At 41.7% G+C, this 23082-nt stretch overlaps 7 protein-coding genes across 7 annotated transcripts; 4 read left to right on the top strand and 3 right to left on the bottom strand.

The window, feature by feature from the left end:
- Nucleotides 1-4794: 4794 nt before the first annotated feature.
- On the bottom strand, nucleotides 4795-7802 carry BCR41DRAFT_421020 (GPCR-chaperone-domain-containing protein). The gene is made up of 7 exons (XM_022029976.1): nucleotides 7160-7802; nucleotides 6999-7030; nucleotides 6847-6863; nucleotides 6628-6711; nucleotides 6451-6519; nucleotides 6223-6365; nucleotides 4795-6102 (listed from the first exon to the last, which is right to left on the bottom strand). Exons 1-7 carry the CDS (start codon nucleotides 7643-7645, stop codon nucleotides 4888-4890), a joined length of 2046 nt encoding a protein of 681 aa, XP_021882904.1. The 5' UTR covers nucleotides 7646-7802; the 3' UTR covers nucleotides 4795-4887.
- A 779-nt stretch (nucleotides 7803-8581) lies between these two features.
- On the top strand, nucleotides 8582-11619 carry BCR41DRAFT_385495 (hypothetical protein; the record flags this gene model as incomplete). Its single annotated transcript, XM_022027676.1, has 3 exons — nucleotides 8582-8973; nucleotides 9140-9773; nucleotides 9871-11619. The coding sequence occupies exons 1-3, from the start codon at nucleotides 8633-8635 to the stop codon at nucleotides 11617-11619; spliced, it is 2724 nt and encodes a 907-aa protein (XP_021882903.1). The 5' UTR covers nucleotides 8582-8632.
- Nucleotides 11620-12082: 463 nt separating this feature from the next.
- BCR41DRAFT_281792 (hypothetical protein) lies at nucleotides 12083-12382 on the bottom strand (the record flags this gene model as incomplete). Its single annotated transcript, XM_022020239.1, has 1 exon — nucleotides 12083-12382. A coding segment is annotated over one exon (300 nt), but the record flags the coding sequence as incomplete, so codon positions are not given.
- Nucleotides 12383-16848: 4466 nt separating this feature from the next.
- On the top strand, nucleotides 16849-18055 carry BCR41DRAFT_350817 (hypothetical protein). Its single transcript, XM_022023687.1, has 2 exons — nucleotides 16849-17301; nucleotides 17409-18055. Exons 1-2 carry the CDS (start codon nucleotides 17029-17031, stop codon nucleotides 17985-17987), a joined length of 852 nt encoding a protein of 283 aa, XP_021882901.1. The 5' UTR covers nucleotides 16849-17028; the 3' UTR covers nucleotides 17988-18055.
- A 22-nt stretch (nucleotides 18056-18077) lies between these two features.
- Nucleotides 18078-19896, bottom strand: BCR41DRAFT_421017 (hypothetical protein). Its single transcript, XM_022029975.1, has 3 exons — nucleotides 18749-19896; nucleotides 18419-18638; nucleotides 18078-18296 (listed from the first exon to the last, which is right to left on the bottom strand). Exons 1-3 carry the CDS (start codon nucleotides 19593-19595, stop codon nucleotides 18170-18172), a joined length of 1194 nt encoding a protein of 397 aa, XP_021882900.1. The 5' UTR covers nucleotides 19596-19896; the 3' UTR covers nucleotides 18078-18169.
- A 1173-nt stretch (nucleotides 19897-21069) lies between these two features.
- On the top strand, nucleotides 21070-22207 carry BCR41DRAFT_303347 (trafficking protein particle complex subunit 3; the record flags this gene model as incomplete). The annotated part of the gene is made up of 4 exons (XM_022020710.1): nucleotides 21070-21129; nucleotides 21421-21518; nucleotides 21663-21951; nucleotides 22088-22207. The coding sequence occupies 4 exons, from the start codon at nucleotides 21070-21072 to the stop codon at nucleotides 22205-22207; spliced, it is 567 nt and encodes a 188-aa protein (XP_021882899.1).
- A 215-nt stretch (nucleotides 22208-22422) lies between these two features.
- On the top strand, nucleotides 22423-23017 carry BCR41DRAFT_350813 (hypothetical protein). Its single transcript, XM_022023686.1, has one exon. The coding sequence runs from the start codon at nucleotides 22508-22510 to the stop codon at nucleotides 22718-22720; it is 213 nt and encodes a 70-aa protein (XP_021882898.1). The 5' UTR covers nucleotides 22423-22507; the 3' UTR covers nucleotides 22721-23017.
- The last annotated feature ends 65 nt before the right edge of the window (nucleotides 23018-23082 follow it).

Here is a 23082-nt window from a genome sequence, read left to right as displayed (position 1 = left end):
TGCACTCTTGAACCTCAAGTCATCGAGAACTTCTCGATATTCCTTGAAGCTTTGCCAGTTCTCTTAACCCAAGCAGGATCATAAATACAAAAGTCTATCCCGCAAGGAACTATGCAAATTCGTGGTAAATTCTCTGATAAACCCTCCAATCCATGAAAGAATGCTGATAATATTGGTCGCATAGTGTCGTCGTTATTAATAAACTGGTATTTAGCCTCCCCTCCCCATATCCTGCGCCTCGTTCAAAACAACCAAAAACATAGAGTTGCTTTGATGCCGCTCCGAAAGGACCCTGATTAGATTGTCGAACCAATCTTGCAGGAGCTTGTCAAGGCAATTAAAGCCAACTCCACCAAGTAATTCTGCTACTTTTGTGAAGAACGCTAGGAATAAATCTGTCCTGGATGGAACCGAGTTTCCTCAATGAACTTCTCCAAGGACCTGTGGACACACTTGCAATAGCATCCATTGGCTAGGCGTCATTCTACCTTCGGACAAGTAAAAAGGGTAAATTGATGAGTATCAAATATAAAACATAAAGGCATTTTTGCCTACGTTCTTCAAGGGGTATACGAAAACCAAACTGCGATTAGCCGCCTATGAGCGCAAGACACAGAACATTTGGTGAGATTATAAACAAGCGTGGATATCCCAGACATCAAGGACCTTTTCCTCCTAATCTTTCATCCGTCCATGAATTGATGTGAGAGGGGATGATTCTGGCGAGATTGATGCCCTCAACAGCATGTAGCATTAATATACCGAGAACTATTAATATACTGACGACACAATCCAATATTGTATCACATTTTACCGGTCAAGCGCGTGGCAGCCTTGGCCAAATTCTTGATGTTTTTTTATTCCATGTCCCCGGACGCCTAGAGATTCAAGACGCGCCGCCTTCACATACTGATACTGAATTGGCCGAACATACAACTAATATGATCTCATTGGCCACAGGTTGCCATCCCGTGCACGCGCACCATGGGACATTTATGTCTTTAGAGTGGAGCTGTCATCCTAGCTCCCGGTAAACGTTTTGGCGCCCTGAATGATGATAATTGATAGGTCTTTCGCAAGTGGCAAGCATCCAGAAAGGATAATTTCCTAGGCCAGCTGTCCTGGTGATAATAATATGGTTTTGGGTCTCATCATCAGACTCTCACTGGGTTCTCCACAGGATTCTTCATCTCTATCCGTTTTTACAAAACTCTTTGATAATAGTATCACAAAATCCTGCCTTTTCTTGCACACAAGATCGCATAATGATCACAGCTTTATAAAGTTCTAAATGCCCCAAGTAGAAGGGAGGACGGATTAAACCGCTCTATTTATTCGTCTTGAAGGTAAGTGGATAATGATGGCTTCATTCATAAAGAATGACCCATTGTAAAAATTTCTCAAGGAACGGGTATAATGCTTTTTTTAAAAAAAGACAAAATTTCATCCACTTGATTGCTATTCGATTTAATTCTTCAGATTCGTACCGGCTGATCCTCCTGAATATGCAGCTTCGATGTCGATTTTTATGACACGCTGTCTTACATGTTTTAAGCATTTATATGGCTTCTTGACGACCGTATTTCTGGCGGTAAGAAAGTTCTGAACTTTAAAATCGTTATATACGTCTCCTGGCACCACAAAATAGAGGAAAATATCATCACTTCCCTTCGACTTTGATCGGTCTCCCTTCGACTTTGATCGGTCTCCCTTCAAGCAGGGTCCAGTAATACAATCAATCATCTCCTTGAATGGTGCTTGCTTGATCGGATGCCCCTCTGATACTGTGACCTGAAATAGCTCGTTGGGTCCCAATGCAAAATCAATGCACGGAAATTTAGAATGTTCTGGTACAAACAACTTGCCAGCTGCTTGAGTGAGCCCTGATAATCCCTCTGAAGTCCGGATAAACACCTCTTCTGGATTTGCTGGAAAATCAAGAAATCCTGTTTCGCCTGACTGGAGATCCCTAAAGGGAAATCTAATATCACCACGTCGAAATAAGCGATGAGCATAGATTTCAAACAGTGGGCCTTTATCTATATCCTCTCCGCCTATGACAAGTCTCGCCAACACATCGACCCAAGTGTTATCTTTTATTTTGTCCATAATCTGTGAATCTGTGATTCGACCCAACGAGATGCCCATACCAGGTGGAGGTGGAGGTGGTCAGAAGTAGGAACTCTATGGAGTAAACGACTAAATCCACTCGCATCTTTTCCTCGTGCAAAGAGCCTTAGAAGATCTGCTGGTTTCTTGAGTGTACTAATGGCATCATTGACGCGGAATAACGCAGCTTCTTTAGCACGCTCAGTATGTTTTTGATTATTGGATAGTACATTGGCTGGACACTGTAGAACCTGTCTTGGCACGCCCCCCAAGTAGTAAAAAAGCTCCTCCAAAAATGCTTCACTCATTACATGAAAAAACTTTACATTGGCTCTACATTCCTTAAGCTCATCCAGACTCCAGAGTGACATATGATAGTAGCTATCTGGTATATTTTCCTTGGTGAGTTCATCGTAATGCTCATAGAGAGTTCTTGGCGATGCTGAAAATATCGTCCTGGCTTTACCTGGTAGAGAATTTTCACCACTATCAACTAAATACCACGTTTCACGTTGGTCAAGGAAATCTTTGAAATCTACTCTCTCCCCATAACGTTGGCAAGTTGTTCCTCCATAAACATAACAACTGGTATGCTGCTCCTCTTGGAAAATAATAATCGGTGGATTTTCCTCATCGTGTTCGGCAAGGAGGCGGATGGCAAAATAGACCAAAAAGGCTGACTTCCCAATTCCAGGCGTTCCAGTGATAAAGAGTCGGTTCAAACGAGGTACTTCATGACGGGTACTTAATTCGGATGTAATATGGTCATAAAGCTCTTTATATTCATCTCTGATATAAAGATGCCTTGTTCCGGCAACAGGGAAGATACGACCCTCAGGGGCAGTCAATATTTTGGAATCCTTGATACCACCAGAATTTCGGAGCTCGCGAGCCACGCTAATAATGCTGTAGTAAATACTATCTACTGATGTCTTCCCCATGTACGAAAGCAGCTTGACCCTCTCTTTCGAGTTTAGACGCGAGATGGCAGGGCTACCATCACTATCCCTTTCGTTACAAGCCCTGCTTCTGTAATCGCATCCCTAAGAGCACCTCTGCTACTTATACTTGGACGAGCTTTTTTAGAGGGTGACTCTGATAAAGGAGATAGAGTGATCAAAGTCAATATTTTTGATTTATTGCACATCACTCTAAAATGATCAATAACCAGATTCTCGGCCAAAAGCACTCACCAGAATCTCCATCTTGTTTTCTTTTCTGAGCTAAGTATCAAAAGCGAATAATGAGAAAGAACGTTGAGTTATCAAGACACAAACCAAATGGTGATATTATGCACATGGCCGTTTAAGATACAAACCAAGCTTCATCAGCTGAAAATATCAACAATCAGTCCATCAAGAGCCAAGGATATACCTCGCTGTGGTGGCTTGACAAAAACATGGATAGTTTCCTTTGGAAGTTCAGAGTTGAATATGTCCCCAAGCTCCCTTGATGCGACTGTAAGAGCCTCTTTTGACTCGATTTCTGACTCGACGACGGTCTTGTCTTCGTCAGGGATGGAGACCTTGTAGAGGGTGAGCTGGTCAGCGTCAACATGATCAAGTTCTGGCTTCTTTGCTACCTTGATGGCTTGCTTGAGCATCCCGACCGATTTATCGCAGAAAATCTCTACTGGGAACGACGTTGCTTCTCCCTCGACAACGCAGTTCAGCTGCAGCAGCAGTGGGATGGCGCGCTTTTTTCGTTGTGGGTGTTGGTTTACTCTTTTTCGTTTATTGAGTGTGGAGGCATCCTCAGGCTTATTTGCAGCCATGTTTTTTTGTGTTGAGCTCCTTGTGGTGGCCATTGAAAATTAAGATGAGTGGGACTGAGTGTGGTTGAAATGCAGGGAGAATGATGCCTAAATAGGCAAAAGTATATTCTTACTCTTTCACCCGTGGTCACGGTATGAAAACTAAAATGAAAAATGTGTAAGGTAAAAAAAAAAAAAAAAAGGAAAGGAAAGGAAAAGAAAAGAAAGGCAATAAATGAAGGCTTGGAATGAATAAAAGAGGTAAGTGGTGAAATATGAAAAAGGTGGCGAAAATGAAGTGGAGCAAAGGAAAGAAAGGAGCAACTGATAAATTTGTTCCTTTATTTCAAGGTTAGGCTTTGCGTGAGAATTTTTTTTTTTTCAAATCAGCCACATGCATTTTCTGGGTCATTGTGACGTGACAATCTTTCTCAGTCTCGTCACCAGCCTGAGGACGAAGTTCATGTGCACATGCACAGGCTGGGACCACACTTGACATTTGGCTGGAGGTCTCTTTTTTTAAATTTGAAAAAGTTTCTAAGTCAGAACTCCACTCTGAGTTAATAGGAGGACCTAACTTATTAAAGGTGCCGTGTGCTCTTTAAGATCATAGTACCGGCATCATATGGAGCTACTATAGAAAATAAAACAAATAGAGATTGCTTCTATCTAACGCTCCTTTTCATTCATGGCTTAGTGCTCAAATAAAGTTGTGTGACATCCTTGCTTTTTCAACTGTGGATAAGGTCTTGACAAAGAGAGACAACGCAAAGAGCGTGGGCGAGTGAAGCAAATAAGGATTATGGCCCAAGCACAATAAGGGCCATAAAGTAACAAGGCAACAGCAGTATGATGAATCAATAAGCCAGCCAAAGGCTAAAGTAAGATAAATAGCGAAAGGTTTTGCGCCAGGATTCGATAGAAAGTAACAAGAGGTTCTGACTTCTCGTCAATCTGCAGCGACATGTTCTATTATTTTATTTCACTGCAGTAAACGATGCATCTTACAGTATTAGTTGCAGCTCTTATGTGTCATCCTGTCCCATGGATCGAACGACAAGCCCTTCCATAAAGCCTTCACTCTCGCCAGGTACATCAAACATATCGTCATTAATGATTCTTTGAGCATCATAATTTACAAAAGTAACATCTGCACTCAGTGAAGGGTATACAGGGATATTAGCGCGGATGGGGAAACCAGGCGGTAATTGGAACTCCAAAAACTCTTTGAGTTTGCCCACCAACCGGTTATTGTCCATCCCAATGACCTCAAGGAGCGGAATAATCCTTTCGATAGTCAGAGGGAATTGAGGTACTATTGTCTTGTTACTATTACTGCCCAATGATGTGATAGATGAAGCTGCAATCGATGCAGTCGATTTGTTGTCATGGAGTGTTCCCGAAGCTGAAGAAGACACATTGCTACTATTACTACCATCATACATCCACAAAGTTGCACCGAATGTCTTTCGTGACTCTTTCTGCTCCAATGGTCTACCTAGATGAAGTTCCCCTTGCTTTGATTGGTCAAAATACTCCTCGAACGTAATGGTTGGTGGTGGAGGCGGAGGTAATGATTTTCGATAGATTGCTTTTGGGTTGACAAACTCCATATCGTCTGCAGTATCGGGGTCGTCCTCATTCCCTAACTCTTCTTCGGCCTCTTCTAGTGCTGTCTCGAAAAATGCATCGTCTGAGATGGTCCCCGTACTTCTAGCATGCTTTTTAGGAGCCATAACTCGTTGATGTTTTGATTGATCAATCCCATTGACATCATTCTTTTCTACAGGCTCTGAAGAAGCGGTTATTGAGAGTGGCCCATTGCTAGGGTCTTCTAGAGCTGTTGTGTCACCTTTCGCGTCACTGTCTTTTATAGGCTCGGATTCCGTAAAGGTTGCAAGAAGTGGTTGAATTGGTCTCCTTGGCTGCTGTTTCTGCCTTCCTCCCCTATTTCCTATCAATGCAAGATCAGCCCTTCCATGTCCATGAGCCCCATGGTGATGGTGATGGTGATGTCCTTTGGTTGCTCTAACTGCTGGTGCTTTGTGCAATTCAAGGGGTTTCCCATACTCGTCCTTCAAGTGCTCAGTCCTGACTCTTGTTCGAAATTCGACTCCATCCATTTTCCACACCGCACATTCATATTCACCCACTTTTTCGACCTTGTCGGTACGGTATCCCCATAGTCCCGTCTTTGCTCGGTGAAATTTGATGGCAGACGTTGGTACATTTGTGGAGGTCTATATAATAATTGTGATGAAAATGCGTGAAAATGCGTCTGGTTAATATTTTAGAACGTTGTAGTCATTTAGCGCCGCAATGTGAAGAAGCGATATAGAAAAGAACAAGAAGCCGCTTACAATATCAGAATTGAAGCAAACCGACACTTCTCTCTCGATTTCCTCATCCGTTGGTTCTTGTGCTTGTTGTTGCTCATCGTCTGCAGATGTAGCGAGGCGCTGTGTGATCTTTTTTACGCGGTCGATGATGACTAGCTCTGGACCTATTTTAATTGGCTACATCAGCTGGCCGCTTTATTTTTAAGATGAAAAACAAAATCATATCAGATTAGGGCAAACAAAGCTTACCAGACATTGGATCTACTCGAAAGATGATAGAAATATGACCTCGCAACCATTTCATGTTTTCGAATCCAACTGAAAAAAAAAAAAAAAAAAAAAAAAAAAACTTTGTTAGTTAATGCATATAAGAGTCTTTTTGTTTTTTTAACCTTGAAGAAATCGCTATGACCAAATTCTCCTTACCAAGAGATGTATCCATGCGCACACAATTGCCCTTCTTCCAGATATGATATGTATCGTTTGGGCATAATCCACTTACGAATGGAACTAAAGGATGTGAAAAAATTATGTGGGCAAGAAATCAGTTGTATCTTATTAGCCTATGTCGCTAGTTCTCAGTGGAAAAAAAAAAAAAAAAAAAAAAGATGTCTCATTATTCTTGAGAAAGATTCTTTCGCATACCCCAACTTTGGAACTCCCTGATCATTATGAAGAATACAACGGATATAAAAATAGAGAAGAGTGGATTATTAATGTCAGCGTATATCTTATGATAGCATGAGGGCTCAGGTGATTCATAAGAGAGTTGATGAACTGCCTTGTTTTATTCTTACCATTGAAGCTGAAAGTAAAATTGATCAAGATCCTGTGGTTGTCCATGTGCCACATTTAGAAAAAAGCAAATAATAAAATGAGCAACTTGAAATTAATTAAAACAGCCTCTCAGCGAGTGACAAAAAAAATCTTGGTTGTGTTCCTTTTTTATGGCCAATACCTCGGATAGCTGCTTGACTAGGCTCATGGCTTTGGTTTTGAACGATCCTGAAAACTCTTTGCGCTGATACCGTGTTAAGATCTCAATCAACTCTCGGTCTCCCAGACTGGCAGCCTCCTGTCTTGGGGTCCAGCCAGATCCAGACCGAGCCACTGGATTTGCACCTGCCTCTAGAAGAATGGAGACCATGTCCTTGCGATTCAGCATGACAGCGAGATGCAATGGTGTGACCAGATGATTGTCCAGGGAGTTGATGGCGGGATGTCGATTCTGCTGAGTTGCATCTTTTTTATTGTAATGGCCCTTTTCCTCGAAGTTGTTCCCTGAATGTTGCTGTTGCTGTGGCGATTGTTTTTCGTCAATGGCCTGACGCTGTTTATAGGGTGTCAGATACATCTTCAAAGTTTGGACTTTATTAAGAAAGACCAGTTTATGAAGAGCCAGGGGGTCGGCAGGGTCAACTGCAACTGATGCCATAGATGCCATTTTTTCTTTTGACTTGCTTTATTGATTGACGTATGAATATATTATTATGTGAGCTAGAGAATAAATTCGGAGAGAATAGGAGTGGAGTGAAGTAGAAATAGGAGTAAAAGAGAAAGAGAGAGGGTTTGTTGAATGGAAGTACTTTTTGGCTGGCATTGCAATAGGGCCCAAGGTCATCTATTTCTGTATTTCTGTATTTCTGTATCTGTTTGTACTTCTATATTTCTGCACGTGTGTTTCTGCATCCTCTTCTCTTGTGAGGTGTGACATGTGTATGGGCTAATTTGTCGTCAATCAAGAAAATGTCTGGCGCACACGACCTGGCATGTCGCGTCTGTATTGACGCGTTAGAATTCCATACCTTCTTTGTGACCAGTATCTTTACTAATGTCAGTCCTTTCGTCAATTGCACCCCATTTATCAGCCATACACCGTCCTTTCTGTCTCCTTCTCTGCACCTTCATCTTTTTTTTTTTTTTTTTTTTTTTTTTTTTTGCAATGGCGCTTCTTCTAGCTCTTACCATGCAATTACTTATTATAGCATACCATTCTACCCTTTGCCTGTTAGCCACGCACCCATTCCAACCCCTCTTGCTCTTGGACTCTCTTTGTCAATAATCCTGTGTTACTTTGTCGATGATCGCTCACCCCCTTCAATGCAAAAAAAAAAAAAAAAAAAAAAAACTTATTCTCTCCTGCATACTCTCTCCCTCCTCTCTTCTCCTTCTATCGCCTTTTTCCCTTCCTGCTTGGTCGTTTTTGAGCCAGTGTTTACTTGCATCTACTTATGGAAGAGTCCTATTGTTTTTAATCCTCGCAATTTATCCTTTTTTTTTTCTTTTCTTTTTATTTACTTGCTTCTTCTATTCCTCCAAATTGTTTCTCGCTTGCTTTTTTCTATAATATTCAATGACTACAAGCGTTCACCAGGCTTCCCCCCGCGTTAGCAGCAGCAGCAACAGAAGCACCGCCACCATCACCTGTGATATGAATTTTGATGGCTGCTGTTGCTGTCATGATAGTACTGCGTCAGTTACTGACGCTCATATCAGACGGCCCCAAAAGCGTTACTTTTCCAATGACCCAAAAAGCAGTAATATTAACTTTGATCAACAAACTTCAGTATCTATCCTATCTGTTCCAATCATGGATCCGTTCTACCGTGATCTACAAGCCCTTCAATCCGACCATATGTTGCTTCAGACTAAATTCAAACTCTCACAACAGAATTTACAAAAATCTTATCAGGACCTATCAGTGGCCCAATACCAGACCAAATGTGCAAAGGTGGATGTCGATCGACTCAGAACACAGATGAATATAACCCTGTAAGTACTTTTTTTTTTTAAAAAAAAAAAAAAAAAAAAAAAAAAAAAAAAGACCCTGAAATGATCCATAAACCTACATCACCAAGCCTAAAAAATAAGGGGAGAACCACATCTAACCTTACATCAAACACATATTAAACCTTTCACATTTACATGACTTTTATAGTAAAAGCCATGTTGACCATCTTCCTGAAAGACATACTCTAGCTCAACAACTGGCAGAGCTTCAGACAAGGCTTGATGTAGAGATTGGGTCCAGGAAAGCTCTGGAACAGGAATATGATGCCCTACGCCGAGAAAACCTACAAATTAAATCCAAAGCACCACGATCCAAAAACACCACAGCTGCTACAGCCTCTTTTACAGACTCCGGTAAGGGTGATAGTCCTGGTAACTCTCCAACGACAGCTTGGTCGGCCATGTCATTTATTCCGTTCTGGAAGGACGATATGAGTAGTAATAGTCATTACAACGGCGGGGACAGTCATCAAAAGAGCATGAGTAATGGTACCAATGAAAACAATGCCAGTGCACTCTCCCCTATGAAAAACATTCACAAATTAAATTCACTGGAAAAGAAGGATGGGGAACAAAAGAAGGGAGGCTGCACGATACAACAAGGAGAGATTGAAACGAACATTCATGCAGAAAATACGACGACACTGTGGGATGCCGCCACGCCTACTTCAGAACAACTTGAATGCCAGAAAGTATTCTACGAAAAACTGCGGGAAGAGAACATCACAATGGAAAGAGAGCTGATTGATTTGAGGTATCGTTGCAAAGCGGAGAAAGATTCGGTAAGAGTATTAAAAGAAGATCTGTGTTCCCCCCATATTTTAAGTGCTCTCTCGTATCCAGTTTTATTAATCGTTTTCATTATCGAAAATTATATAGGTCAAGAGCTATATGTCTTTGTTCGAAAATCTTCAGAAGAAACAATTTAATGCTTTAGCAGTCTCTCGGTCTAAAATTGATCTCCTTCGCTCACAATCTCACGACCTCCAAGCCGCCCTTGCTGCCCGCGATTCACAGATCAAGACCCTCCATGACACAGTGCAATCCCAAATCGTAGAGCTCCAGGTGCTTACTTGTCAAGTTAGTCGAGCTCAGACCGCACGTGCCAAAATTGAACAAGAGATGGCGCTTTTAATTGAGGCTAGCCTTCTGATGCTTGAGCGTTGGTTTGAAACTATTCAACAGACCAGGGTTATGCTAAAAGGGCACCTTGATCCTGTGCGTCAAAGCATTCTACACTTAGAGGAGCCTAGTATCCTGGCGGAGTGGGACCAGTGCGTTAGAAATATGGAGTATATAATTGATCAACTGGCAAAGAGTTTACTCAAGCAGCAGGAGTTTCAGGAGATAGAGCTAGAAACCGGTGTCGTTCCCGCACAGGATCCAAAAGCAATCATACCCATCAATAATAGCAACATTAAAGGCCATGAATCCATGGACCAGGACGAGGACAAAAAGATGGGAGCATTGAGTCTTGACAACAATTATAGCCAGCAAATATTTGTTTGGCGAAAGTTTATGGCAGATACGTTTTTAGAGAATTGTGTCAAGACTGTGGAGAACCTTGCACAAGAGAAGAGGGATTTGCAGGTTCGACTGTTCGAGCAGACATGTAATATGGCTGATGGGGGACAGCAGCAAAGTTGTAACGCAGCGGAAGTAGATATATTCAATAGTCAAACTTCACAATCCGCACTGCCAGCGGAGGCATCATCAAAGCAAGAGCAGCAACAAAAAACACAGCAATATGAGCATATTGGCCGAGGTAAAGCGGATGAGGTGGCCTCAAATGAATACACGTTGGACCATGGAGCGAAGGATACGATTGGATGGGAAGGAGCACAAAATGGTGTTAAGAATGTCACAGCAGTACATGTACAGAGTACCATTGCTCCAGAAAAATTCGACGATGTGATGCATGCAAAAGTCCAGCGACTCGAAGCCATTTTGAGACGCATTCTGGGATGGGATAAATGTCGGGAAATGCGCAGGGGCGATAGTATTGAAGGCGAAATCCTCGGTTTAGGGATTCCTGGCTTTTTACCGCAGGATGCGCTCAACGGTGACCTATTACAGAGCCAAATGGAATCTGATATGGTTGCTATCAATATAAAGCCATTTGTCACTACAAACCTCTGCGAACTCAATTTCAAGCAATCACAGGAGGAAGAAGAGCTGAGCTCGATCATTCATTGTATTAGATCAGAGCTATCGGATTTGGGAACACAGTTACCTGCAGTGTCAAATATTGAGCAAGAGAAGATCAGGAAACCTCGTACCGACCAAAGCATTGTATACGAAAAGGCTAATGCTGGCTCAATATCGGCCATCATGGCACAGCACAATCTCCCTCCATTTCCTTCCTCCATATTTCTTAAAACCTCGCCTATGTCCTACGTCCCATCCCTCGGTTTATCGGATATGGATCGTGGCCATAGCTTCCCCCTCGGATATGTTAGCGTCAATGGACTGAAAACTCCTGTCACATCCCCGGGTTTAAGCGGGATTGGATCTGGACCTGATGGTGAGGCCTCCATCCTTGACATGGATGCCATTTGCCGCGATCTCAACTTTCGATCCTTTCCCAAGAGATATCGATGGTCCATATTCAAAGAAAAACATGCATAATGGCTTAGAAGGTTTCAAATCATAAAACAAATGATCCTATAACCAATATATTACTACTATCTTTACTATTTTTATGTGTATCGCATGTATCTATTTAATATTATAAGTATTGAAAGTCTTGCCTGAGCCTACGAGCCTATATGTCCGTCAAGCCTTGTAGGTCGTTTGAGCGTAAGAATACTAGCGATGGCTCAGGGTTTGGGCAGAATTGTTCCAAGATCTCCATGCATGTCTGGTTTTCTTCCGTCCTTTTTGTGGGATCTGCGCCAGCAGCGACCAATAAACGGATACACTCACTTGGCTCAGAGTTATACCGTGCTAATGAATGGAGTACTGTCCAGCCCATACCCCCTGTAGCTGTGACATCAGCCCCATAATTCAAAAGCATCTTGAGCAGCTCTAGTGTCTGGTGCCTGACTGCGTGAGCTACAATATGCAAGACCGACCATCCGTCGTCTGTTTTCGCGTTCACATCTGCTCCAGTTGGTTCGGCCTCAAGCAATAGACGCATGCTCTCCGCTGGGTCCAAGCAATAGTTGGCTAAGAAATGTAACGCATTCCAGCCGTTGTCGGCCTTCACTCTAGGATCTACGCCACTCTGTAGCAAGAACCGAATGGACTCAAAGGGTTTTGGAGTGCAACGTGCCACACAGTGCAATACAGACCAACCCTCTTTCCCAATAGCGTTTATATCTGCGCCATGCTCGACCAAGACCCTGAGAGCCTCTAATGACTCTTCTTTCGAGCTGACTAGAAGATGTAATGCCGACCAACCATCTTCAACCTTATTGTTGACAGCTGCACCGGCTTCCAATAACAGTTTCAGTACAATCGCGGGGCTCTTGTTACTATAGACCAGATAATGTAAGACTGTCCAGCCTTTGTTGCCTTCTTTGTTGACATCAGCGCCAGCGTTCAGCAATACCTTCATGGATTGATACAACTCTGAAGGATCCTGACAGTATTTCGCCAAAGTATGGATGGCTGCGGTGTGTCCTGCCTTTAGTACATTGACATCAGCACCTGCCTGGACCAATAGCTTAATTCCCTCTGTAGGCGAATTACTATTATAGCGAATCAAACAGTGTAATGCTGTCCAGCCGTCTGCACCAACTGCATTCGCATTTGCGCCCTTTTCTATCAGATATTGAATTGTCTCAATCGAGTTTGGATTGTTCTTGGCCACGTAATGAAGAGGCGTCCATTGCTTGATTGTCCTTGCGTTCACATCCGCTCCATATTCTACAATCAGCTTAATTGCCTTGAGCATATCCCTGCTTGCTCTGAAGCTTTTTCCGTTCCTAGGACTACATCTAGTCAGGGCATGCAGGGCCGTACAATGCTCATCTGTCCGAGAATCAACAGGGACCCCATGATCGAGAAGATATTGGATACAGTCATAAGGATCTGTATTGTATCGAGCAAATGTATTCAAAATACTCCATCTATTGACGCTAATAGCTTTAATATCTGCCCCATATGATACTAGCAGTTTCATAGCCTCGAGGCATGATCTCGGTGATCGATAAGAATGAGCCAGCGCGTGAAGGACTGTCAGACCCATCTTTGTGACATGATGGATATTTGTGCCATACTGTAAAAATAGCTTTATTACTTCCATCGCTTCCGGTTGCTCTTGAACTAGAACATGAAGCGGTGTTGAACCGTCTGGCCGGAGGGCCATAGGATTGAAACCTTCATGGAGAAGGATATCAATCACGTTCCACAGAACAGATGGGTCATCCTCATTAATGATGTGTTGGCAAGCTAGATGAAGGTAGGTTGATTCCTGCTCCAACAAAAGCGGTTCGTCACGCAAAAGTCGTTTAAATTGATTGGCCACAGCTAAGGGAGTGGGACATCCTTGCTGTTCACATGTTGTTGTTGTTGTTGCTGCCTTATTATTCGCCAGAGTTGCTTTGAATGAGAATGGGTGCCCTGAATTGTCAATGTATACTCTGTTATGACCATTACCACTATTGCTCTGATGCGTAGTGTTACTCTGTGGGGTTGCAATACTGACTAGTGGACTTTGGCTATTGGCGATGTCATTTAAATTGGATGACATGTCAGGCCTTAACGACGATGAGGAATTGGCATCAGTGACTGTATCAGCTACCTGTGCACTGGAGCGAGATCTTCGACGCTGAGCAAGGATGAATGCGACAGCATGATAGTCGCCAGCCCGGACAGAAGCCTCCATTGAATGTGGAGGCGGGTTTTCAGCAGAGTAAGGTCCAAAGCGTGCTTCAAGCCACTTCAAAGACATTTCCTTGGAAGGTTCTGTAAGAGAATCCTTCTCGCTGTCAGGTTGAGTTGTCATGGTTGATAAATAGAGATGGTTATTCCTGATGCGAAGGAAATAGATAGGCAAGATCTGTGTAAAAACTGGGCAGATATGTTGACGGGCAAAGATAGTAAAAACGGGTACTGAGTGGAAAAGAGTGGGAGAGAGGGTAGGGGGTGAATGGGGTGGGGAGAGGGAAAAGAGTGAAGGAGAAAGTTGGAAAGATTAAAAAAAAAAAAAAAAAAAGGCTGTGTTACTTTCGAGGAAGAGAAGGAATCCCGAGGATATAAATCATCACGTTCATGCTGCAGCATCAGTGAATATAAACATCACCATCTTCTTGAGTTTTGCCCCCTTGCTTGTACTTGTATCACAGAATCATTTTCCTCAAAATAAGATTGATGGACAAAGGAAAAAAAGAACAAAAATGTCGAGTACCCTCATCTTCGTGTAACCGCAGATTATATTTCTACTCTGTGTGTAAAAGGTAAGGAGGATATTGGATGGCAGATAGATGTGCACAGACCACAGGGGAGAAAGGACGTCCAAGGTGGCTGTGTCTATCGCACGTGCCAATTGAAAATCCCTGGTACTCTATTTCCATTATTCTGCTCGAGAAGGAGTATGAGTGAACAATTTTACAAAATAGAAAAATGAATGAGAAGCATCCCTTTATTGATCGCCTCAAACATGGGTGAGGGATATTCTATAATTGATAATTGAATGATCAAACATGTGACTGGCATGTCATGCTCAAGCCTAACGTCCTTAATAAAGTCGAGCGCTTCAAATACCATAACCAGGACAATAGGAGCACTGCTGCATCTAATGAAAGTGTTATACCTTGAGGCAAAAGTAGCAAGGAATTCCGAGGCGATTGGTTTTATTTATCAACAAGAAGTTACTAATAGATACGACGATATATTTGGCAACCTTTTTATATGAGAATGATGGCGACAAAGGAGGAAAGCGCAGCGACATCACCACTTCACAGCTAGACAGGGAAGGGTGAATCGAAGGAGCCAGCTGAGAGCTAACCTACCAAACAAATGGCACTGCAGCTCTTCATAATCTGCTCAACTCGCCAATCAGCTCAAGTCTCCAGTAACGCTACTGCCAAGCCTCACCTTCAGGACTGATGGGAAGATGTGCATGAATACATATCCCGCCCTGGCATTAGTTCTGATTCCTATGAGCTAATTGATATGTGGATCAAAATTTACATAGATCTTTGGGAACAACAGATGGTCGATCCAACTATCGACTGATTCAAATTCTACAGCCAACAGTAATATGGAAAAGGATGGGCATACCGTTTATAGAAGGATGGTACACAAAAGAAAGATGCATAATAGATGGTCAATGTAATTGAACTGCGACGATGGGCTGAATGATATTGAAGAACTGATTAGGATGGATTGAATGAGGTCGAAAGGTCATGATCGACTGTACTTTACGACCACCTTGATGCGCCTTGACCTCACTTTCTTATAGCTCATGGTGAGAAGTTGAGCAGCCACACCTACGACCAGAAATAGGTTATTAAAGGTGGATAAGGAGAGGGTATAGTGGAGTTGGTACACTAACAGGAAGCAATCGAGATAAAGGCGAAAGAGCAATGAGGTATTTGCTTTTAAAATAACCTGTAAACATGTGAACTTTCAGTTCAGCTTCTTGATACGATAACCATTAAGCTCAAGCAGTTGATATTTCTCAGAATCTAAAGTAGCGCTGACAATGTTGGTAAAATCTTACCGCATAGAATTGAAAAGTACCTTGTTCCATGGATACATGAAATAGTATTCTTGGGACTATACGGCGAGAAAAAAGATAGAGCAACTGTTGATGTAAAAATATTAATACATGATGTGATACAGAAGGCGGAAAGGCATAGAACCTTTTTCGCCCAATGTTGCGTATTTATTTTCTATTTTGAACTAATGGCTTTTTTTGAATCAGCGCATAACTTCGCAATCCGGTAACAGGTTTTTCTTACAGGAGTTTGCTCTCAGGAACGCCCAAACGATGTTAACCAGTACATGCCATCTTTTTTCAAACAGTAGTTGGCTGGGAAGAGGTAGAGTTGAAGTGAACTAAAAAATAAAATAAAATAAAAAGCTGTCGTACAAAACATGCATCTGTCCCGCCAGAGGCAGATTGGTGGCTAGTAATATTTTTTTTATCAAGAATTGGCAGTGTTCATCTCCTCTTAACGAGTTTGACAAGAAAAAAAAAAAATCAGAAATGAGACAAAAAATGCTAAATAAGGAGTATGTCCTCACATGGACTCATGTATCTGGACGTTTTTAATTTTTTAAAGATATGACAATTAAGGATCGCATATTCATTGACAAAGATAGTCAAATCCGACATTGGTCTCAGGCCCACCTGGACCCTTTGTCGATGTCAGGGTTACCGGCAAAATATGAGGGAAAAGGTAAAGCTAAAAATGGTGTGTTACTATGTCGAGATGGTCCATCAAGTCCATAATTAAGAGCATCGTTAGTCTAAATCAGAATACACAATGAAGCAAGCCTTTTTTTTTGTCCTTTTGGATAGTTTACCCACATTGAAATTATTTGTGCGCTGGATATGACTAGCTTGAGCTAAAAAGAGACAGAAAGGTTGTTTGGTAAATTCGCGCAATTCTATTTCCAGAACGGAGATGGTATGGAGACAGAAAAAAACAGTATTAAAGTGTCCAGCAGCATATTTTAAAGACGAATCAGGAACGGAGAGCACTTTGCTCTTAATCAAACCCAAATCAAGACAGAAAGGCACAGACCGAACCGTCGCCCCTTTTTTTTGACCATGCTTTTTTTGTCAATGGTGCTTATGTCAACCTTTTTTTTTAAAAAAAAAAAAGACTTGGCCAAACCTTGAATGGTTCTCATTTAAATACCGGTCTTGTTTGCTGCCCTTGACAGTCTCTTTGTCTTTCTTCGTACCTCATTCCCTCTTCACACACATCTGCCAAAAAACTATCCCCACTCTTCCTCATCGCGAGAACGTTAACATCCTACATTCCTTCACATTTCCCGCTTACTTGATTAAATACATTCACACTTTATCTCTTCCACCTCCTCAAAACACTTATACCTAGTATAATACATATCAACATCATGCGTGCTACTACACTCTTCTTGGCTTCGGCTGCTGTCCTCGCCATGGGTACACAGGCACAAATCAAGGGTCAGATCGCTGCTCTTGATTCAGCTGACAGTTACTGTTTCTTCTTGCCTCCCATGGTCGGGGGTGACATCGCCGCTAATGAAGACAGGGCTATTGCCTTCTGCAACAAGCCTAACCCTCGTGCCCCTGGTGCAAAAATCTTCCCTCCTGGTTTCGTTCTCTCTGCTCACTGGGCCACTGGTCCTAACTGGATTCAGATCACTGTATGTTGTCGATTGACTCCCTTTATTTTTTCACTCTCACTTTCTGTTCTATATTATTAAACAACTGCCTGTGTCTTCATTACTATCTCTTAATCCTTTTAAAATAGGGCCAAATTGATCCTGCTCAATATTCGCTCAACCCTTGCGATACCGGTGGGCAGTACGACATCAAAGCCCCTGTGGGCGCCACCTGCGTTGGTTATAATCACTTTGTGAATGTGATTGAGCCAGAGCTCGGTGTTTATGGCATGCGCTGCTGTAAGGAAAAACAAGACTGTGATGTCTATCATTCAACTTATGGTGTTAAGCGTGTCTATGGTGCTCAATACGACTTCTCAGGTCCTCGCCCAGATGGTCCTATGCCTTTATCGCTCAAGTGCGTTAATGGTGCTCTGCCTGATGGTATCCCTATCCCTGGCCCCTCTTCTTCTAATAATGCTGGTAGTAATTCTACTAATACCACTGCTACTACTACTGCCGTCGCAGGTGCTGGCGCTGGCGCTGGCACGTCTACTGGCACTGCTGCAACCAAAAAGACCTCTGCTCCTGCCTCAGTTGATAATGGATCTGACTCTTCCAAGCTCAGCGCCGATGGCAAGAATGCCCCTAGCTCCGCTTCAGGCAATAGCATTATGATGGCTACCACCGCTATCCTGGCTACCGCCGTTGGTATGCTCATGGCTTAGATCAACTTTATATAAATAAAACAACAACAACAATAATAATAATAATAATAATAAAGCGTGGAACGTGGTTTATGAGTAATATAGTTATATGTTATATTAGAAGAATGAATGCTATATGATTTGATTTGGGAGTGCTTGTAATGTCTACTAAGATTAAGTTCATTGATGCTTATTGAGTACTTTTAGATATTAGTGGTGTATGCAAGTACGAGAGCAACCATAACCAACGTTCCCATGAACATGCCAACAGTAAAAGTCCACACGCCTGCTTGAACAAATGGATATCTTGTAGAAATCCTCCTTATATTTCTATGGACACAATTACAGACGCAAAAAAAAAAAAATTAAAAATTAAAAATAAGAGAAAGTAGATTGTTAATATCGTTAATTTGGAGAATACTTTTGTTATCTTTTCTTGAAATGTTTGTTACCTCAGGTATTTGAGCATACTGTAGATGGCTGCAAAGAACGCTACAGTGAAACACGCATATCCAATGACTCGAGAAACTCGATTCTTGTGCTGAACTTCAGCTCTACCCTGGAGTTGCTCTGTAAAACTATCTAGACTGAACGCTCGAGTGATGAATGATAAAGAAATTAAGCAAAGGGCGCAAGTTGCGTTCAACCAGGAAAGGAATGTTCGTTCATTGGCTAATGTCAAAAAAAAAAGTGAAATAAAGAAGAAATAGTCAGAGATATGATGTCTCACATGCCTTGAATCGCTTTTGCAAATGGTGCTCTTTCATTCACTCTTAGCCTACCAAATCCATCGCGAGCCATGGTGTTACTGCAAATGACGCTTGTCCGGAAGAATTGGGATCGAGGTAAGAGAATTCCTGATAAACAATGATCCTTTTCGTTCTTCAGCTCTTCCTCGATTCGACGTTGTTGCTCCTCTTCATCTACAGATTCTTCTTCATCCTCATCTTGGTCCTCATCTTCGCTGTTATAAGCGGCTTCAAGATCGTGTGAAGAGCTCCCGAATCCAAGATTAAATATGGATATGGACCTGGATCTGGACCTAGATACATTTGACCCCGGGCTAGCTGCTGATGTAGAGGCCGCTGCACGGCTGAATCTAAGCGACCTGCGCCGATCAATAATGCCAGAACCAACTCTAGCAGCTCTAGCGGCTGCAAGTTCAGCTGCATAGTTTAATGCGGCTTCCTCTTCTTCAATTGCTGTGGGGCCATAATACAAAATACCCAGTTCATCGCAAGTCTGTTTAAGTTGGGTGTTGTTGACGATATAGCAACTGTTGCTCCGCGCACGGCTTATGCCAACAGTTCGAGCTGAAGGTTGCTCAGGGGAAGAATAAGAGCGAGCCCGTACTCGACTTTGTGGCAAGGAAATACGTCTAAGAATGCCTTGAGTAGTAGAGTGACAGTAGTGAACTTGAGGGCGGCTGCCTTTGCTGTTTAAGTTGGAATTGTCGAGCGTAGTGTCACCACTATCATCAAAAGAGATTGATTGATTATAAGAGTCTCGCTGTTGTTGTTGTTGTTGTTCATTCTGTTGCTCTATTTGCTGGCGTGCGATGGCATCATCACCTCCTGCATGAGCAATAAGCGGACTGAGTGGTATGCGGCACTCTTCATTTTCTTCCATTGTTATCTGCTTGCACGGATGTTGAAAGCTCTATTGATAGAATTCTTGGTGTGCCTGGTTGTTCTGACGAAGTCCCGGATGTTGTTATTAACTTATCTTGGGGAGCCAGGTTTATCTTTCTCACGAATTTTTTCGCCTTTCCTTTGTAACAGATACTGCTCTACTGGCTCATTCAATGAACAAGCGTATATTTGAGCCTTTTCCTTTTCTTTCTTGTGAATGACTTCTTTTCTAACGGAAAAAAAAAATGCTGGTATATTGATAATGGGCAAAAGTTACTCAAATAAAAATAAAAAAAAAAAAAAGTAAGGTACTGAAGCAGGAATGAAATTGTTTAATGAATCGAGTGAATCGAATGAATCGAATGAATATAAAAAAAAGGAAAGAAGCAAAAGAAAGAAATGGCCTTGCTTGAAAGTCAAATGGAGAAAATGAATTTCAATGACAACTTTTCATTCACATTCATACCTTTTCTATTATGACAACAATATGAGACGGGTCAACTTTGTGTCCGTTGAAATGTAAAGTTATCGATACATGAACATTGCATTGCATGGATGGTTACTCAAGACACCTTGTTTTTGTTATGCTGTTCTCCTTGCTTATTACTGTTTTTTTTTTTTTTTTTAGTGTTTTCCGTCGGGAATTACAGCAGGTTTATTCATAGTTCAGATTCCCCAACGGTGGTTGTCTGTGCGGGATCAGCTCATCATTGACGATATTTGTCGCTGTATACCTATTAACTGAAGTTGATTGCACAATACTCCAATAGGATATAGCACGTCCAGATGCCCTGTCTGTTTCTAACACGGCGCAGCAGATTGTGGTCCCTAAAGTATCAAGCAATAGGTTCTATACGGGCAAGGCAATGCACTTGTTGTCCATACCTAGACTCTGGGTTTCTCCTAATCTTCTTCTGCCTCCGCTCGGCGCACACCTTCTCCTCTACTCCCTCTTTCAGCTTTGACCTCTCATCCCAATCCACTCCTTAAAAAAAAAAGGAAAGGCTTTGATGCTATTGCTAAAAATTTATGACTCTGTTATCCTATTCTCGTAAGAATCTTCCTGCATTAACTTGAAAATAAGGAGTATTTCATTTTGTATCAGTATGCGAGTAGCTTCTGCCTACAGGAGCTGCTTTTGGTCAGATCTTTTAGCATGCTGGGAAGAGGTCTTGTCACTTGCACTCACTGACATTTCTAGAAATATTTTCTATAATAGGGTTTAGCATCAGTAAGTGATGCCAAAGTTCAATAGGAGCATGCAACAAAAAAAGTAGGAGACAGACGCGATCGCTACACACGTGACAAAGAATCCAAAAAAGAGAGAAACATGGTGTTCTCTTCCCATCTCTCGTGGTTCCTTTTTTTTTTTTTTTTTTTTTTTTTTTTTTCATCACACTCAAAAAAAAAAGAGAGAGAGCAAAGCATCAGTTTATCATAGGAACAAAGGAATAGACAAAACATCAGAGGAAATGGCAAAACAATACAAGAATGTTGGGGACGAAATCTGGAAGACCAAGGTCGAGAAAATTGTAAGAAAAAATAACCTGCAATCGCACAACTCCTCATCTCAACCCAAAACGAAATAAAACTGGGAGGAAAAAAAAAAAAGTAACCGAGGATTCAATGCGCCATCACATCGATTCTCCTTTTACTATAACCATAAAAAGTGTCTATCTAGTCTTTGAGCCCTGGGAGTGTTCTCATATGACTACCATTTGAAAGAACAAAGACCTTTGACTTGACTCATACTCTAACAGCATTTTTTTATATATTTGTTTCCCCACAATCATTCGTGCATTATAAAACATGGACACGTCTAGAACGCGGAACTTTTTACATTAACATACGGCTCCATTGTTGCTCAATTGGTCAAAGATTATGAGGATTTCACAGAGGTTAACAAACAATTGGAGAAGATGTAAGAAACATTGCCATAAATGAAAAGATAAATTTACCACAAAGAAAGAGAAAGAATAGTTACCCCCTAGCTGAAAAAAACTTGCCTTTCGACATATTTGGCTTTACTAAATATTTTGGTGTAATTGTTCTTATTTCGCTTTAGGGGATATAACATCGGAACGCGTTTGATTGAGGATTTTCTTGCACGATCTGGTGTAGGCAGATGTCAGGACTTCCGTGAGACGGCCGAGATGATTTCCAAAATCGGGTTCAAAATGTTTTTGAATATCACACCAGCCGTGACTAATATTTCTACAGATGGAAAAGAGTTTTCATTGGTATTGGAGGATAATCCCTTGGCAGAGTGTGTCGAGCTGCCTGATCAGGCGCTCATGGATGAATTTTGGTACTCAAATATTCTCTGTGGTGTCTTGCGCGGAGCTTTAGAAATGGTAAGAATGAAGGAGAGAGAGATGGATAGATAATATAACCAAAGAGATGTGTTTGCTTATATAGATTATTTTTCAAAAAGACTTTGACTTCCAGCAAGCACTGACATTTCTTTCTTTTTTCTTTCGATTTTTCTAGGTTCAAATGCAAGTGGATGCCTTCTTTGTGACAGATACGCTTCGTGGAGACGATGTAACAGAAATCCGAGTAAAGCTTATTCGTTACCTCGAGGAGGAAGTCCCCGCAGGCGAGGATTAAAAAGAATATTTGCTCAGGGAGTTTTGTGTATAGTCTGTTCCATTTGGTCGCGATCCCTTATATTTTTTGAATACTCTTAAATGTATTGGCAGCCAATTGACTCGCTTGTTATTGCAAGTGGTGTGACTGGTCATTAAAATTAATTTCAGTTTATTTTGTATCCACTAATCTGTCGAACCAGCTTAAAGGAATCTTTGCGCAAAGCCTCTGTAGTCATAGGCGGGTCCGCCTCACCTAGAAACTACCGAGTATAAAAGCCAAAGAAACTTCCTTCTTAATAAAGTCTTCAGTTTTCCCCACATGTCTTATTCTTCACCCGCAGTTCATCTTGCCATTTATCTTTTTCCCCTTTTCACAACAAGCATTTGTCTTCCGGTAACTCAGTTTGTGAGCTCACCTATAAAGCTCCCATCTTTTCTTTTGACATTCTATGGCGCTGTTTGTAGTCAAGGTTATTTGACTCTATTTTCTCTTGTCAATCTTGTTGACACTCTTTGTCCTGCCTTTTCCTGATTGTGTCTATCTTTCTATCCCTTAAGCAAAGATATTTTTTACAACAATGCCACCAAGCCAATTTATTAGGATTAAGATATGTGGGGTCTATATGTTGTCTAAATAGTCCTCCCCATAAAAAAAACACAATCTAGACCAAGCATAGAAATAAAGAGATTAGTCAAGAAAGCACTGTCAAGCGAATACTTACAACTTCTTCAAGACGAAGGCCTTTCCCGACCTAGTCATGTTTGTAGTAGCTCATGAAAAATTTTAGACAGACAAATAGTAACCAGGGAGCAGAAGTGAGAATAGGATGTGGATTCACACATCACATCCATGGGGCATTTATCCAAATTTGTATCAAAATAAAACTGCAAGGT

The sequence above is a fragment of the Lobosporangium transversale genome (genome assembly GCF_002105155.1).
Source record: "Lobosporangium transversale strain NRRL 3116 chromosome Unknown BCR41scaffold_12, whole genome shotgun sequence".
NCBI lineage: Eukaryota > Fungi > Mortierellomycota > Mortierellomycetes > Mortierellales > Mortierellaceae > Lobosporangium > Lobosporangium transversale.
This window is presented reverse-complemented; position numbering and strand designations above follow the sequence as displayed.

What these genes read in the sequence shown, in the direction of transcription:
- BCR41DRAFT_421020 (XM_022029976.1), bottom strand. Translation starts at nt 7,645, where the DNA reads ATGGCATCTATGGCATCAGTTGCAGTTGACCCTGCCGACCCCCTGGCT. An exon ending in GCGCATGGATACATCTCTTG is followed by an intron (nt 6,520 to 6,627) that starts GTAAGGAGAATT and finishes TTTTTTTTTCAG; the next exon opens with TTGGATTCGAAAACATGAAA. An exon ending in TTTGCTTCAATTCTGATATT is followed by an intron (nt 6,103 to 6,222) that starts GTAAGCGGCTTC and finishes ATTATTATATAG; the next exon opens with ACCTCCACAAATGTACCAAC.
- BCR41DRAFT_350817 (XM_022023687.1), top strand. Translation starts at nt 17,029, where the DNA reads ATGCGTGCTACTACACTCTTCTTGGCTTCGGCTGCTGTCCTCGCCATG. An exon ending in CTAACTGGATTCAGATCACT is followed by an intron (nt 17,302 to 17,408) that starts GTATGTTGTCGA and finishes CTTTTAAAATAG; the next exon opens with GGCCAAATTGATCCTGCTCA.
- BCR41DRAFT_421017 (XM_022029975.1), bottom strand. Translation starts at nt 19,595, where the DNA reads ATGGAAGAAAATGAAGAGTGCCGCATACCACTCAGTCCGCTTATTGCT. An exon ending in CATGGCTCGCGATGGATTTG is followed by an intron (nt 18,639 to 18,748) that starts GTAGGCTAAGAG and finishes TTTTGACATTAG; the next exon opens with CCAATGAACGAACATTCCTT. An exon ending in AGTATGCTCAAATACCTGAG is followed by an intron (nt 18,297 to 18,418) that starts GTAACAAACATT and finishes TTGTGTCCATAG; the next exon opens with AAATATAAGGAGGATTTCTA.
- BCR41DRAFT_350813 (XM_022023686.1), top strand. Translation starts at nt 22,508, where the DNA reads ATGTCTTATTCTTCACCCGCAGTTCATCTTGCCATTTATCTTTTTCCC.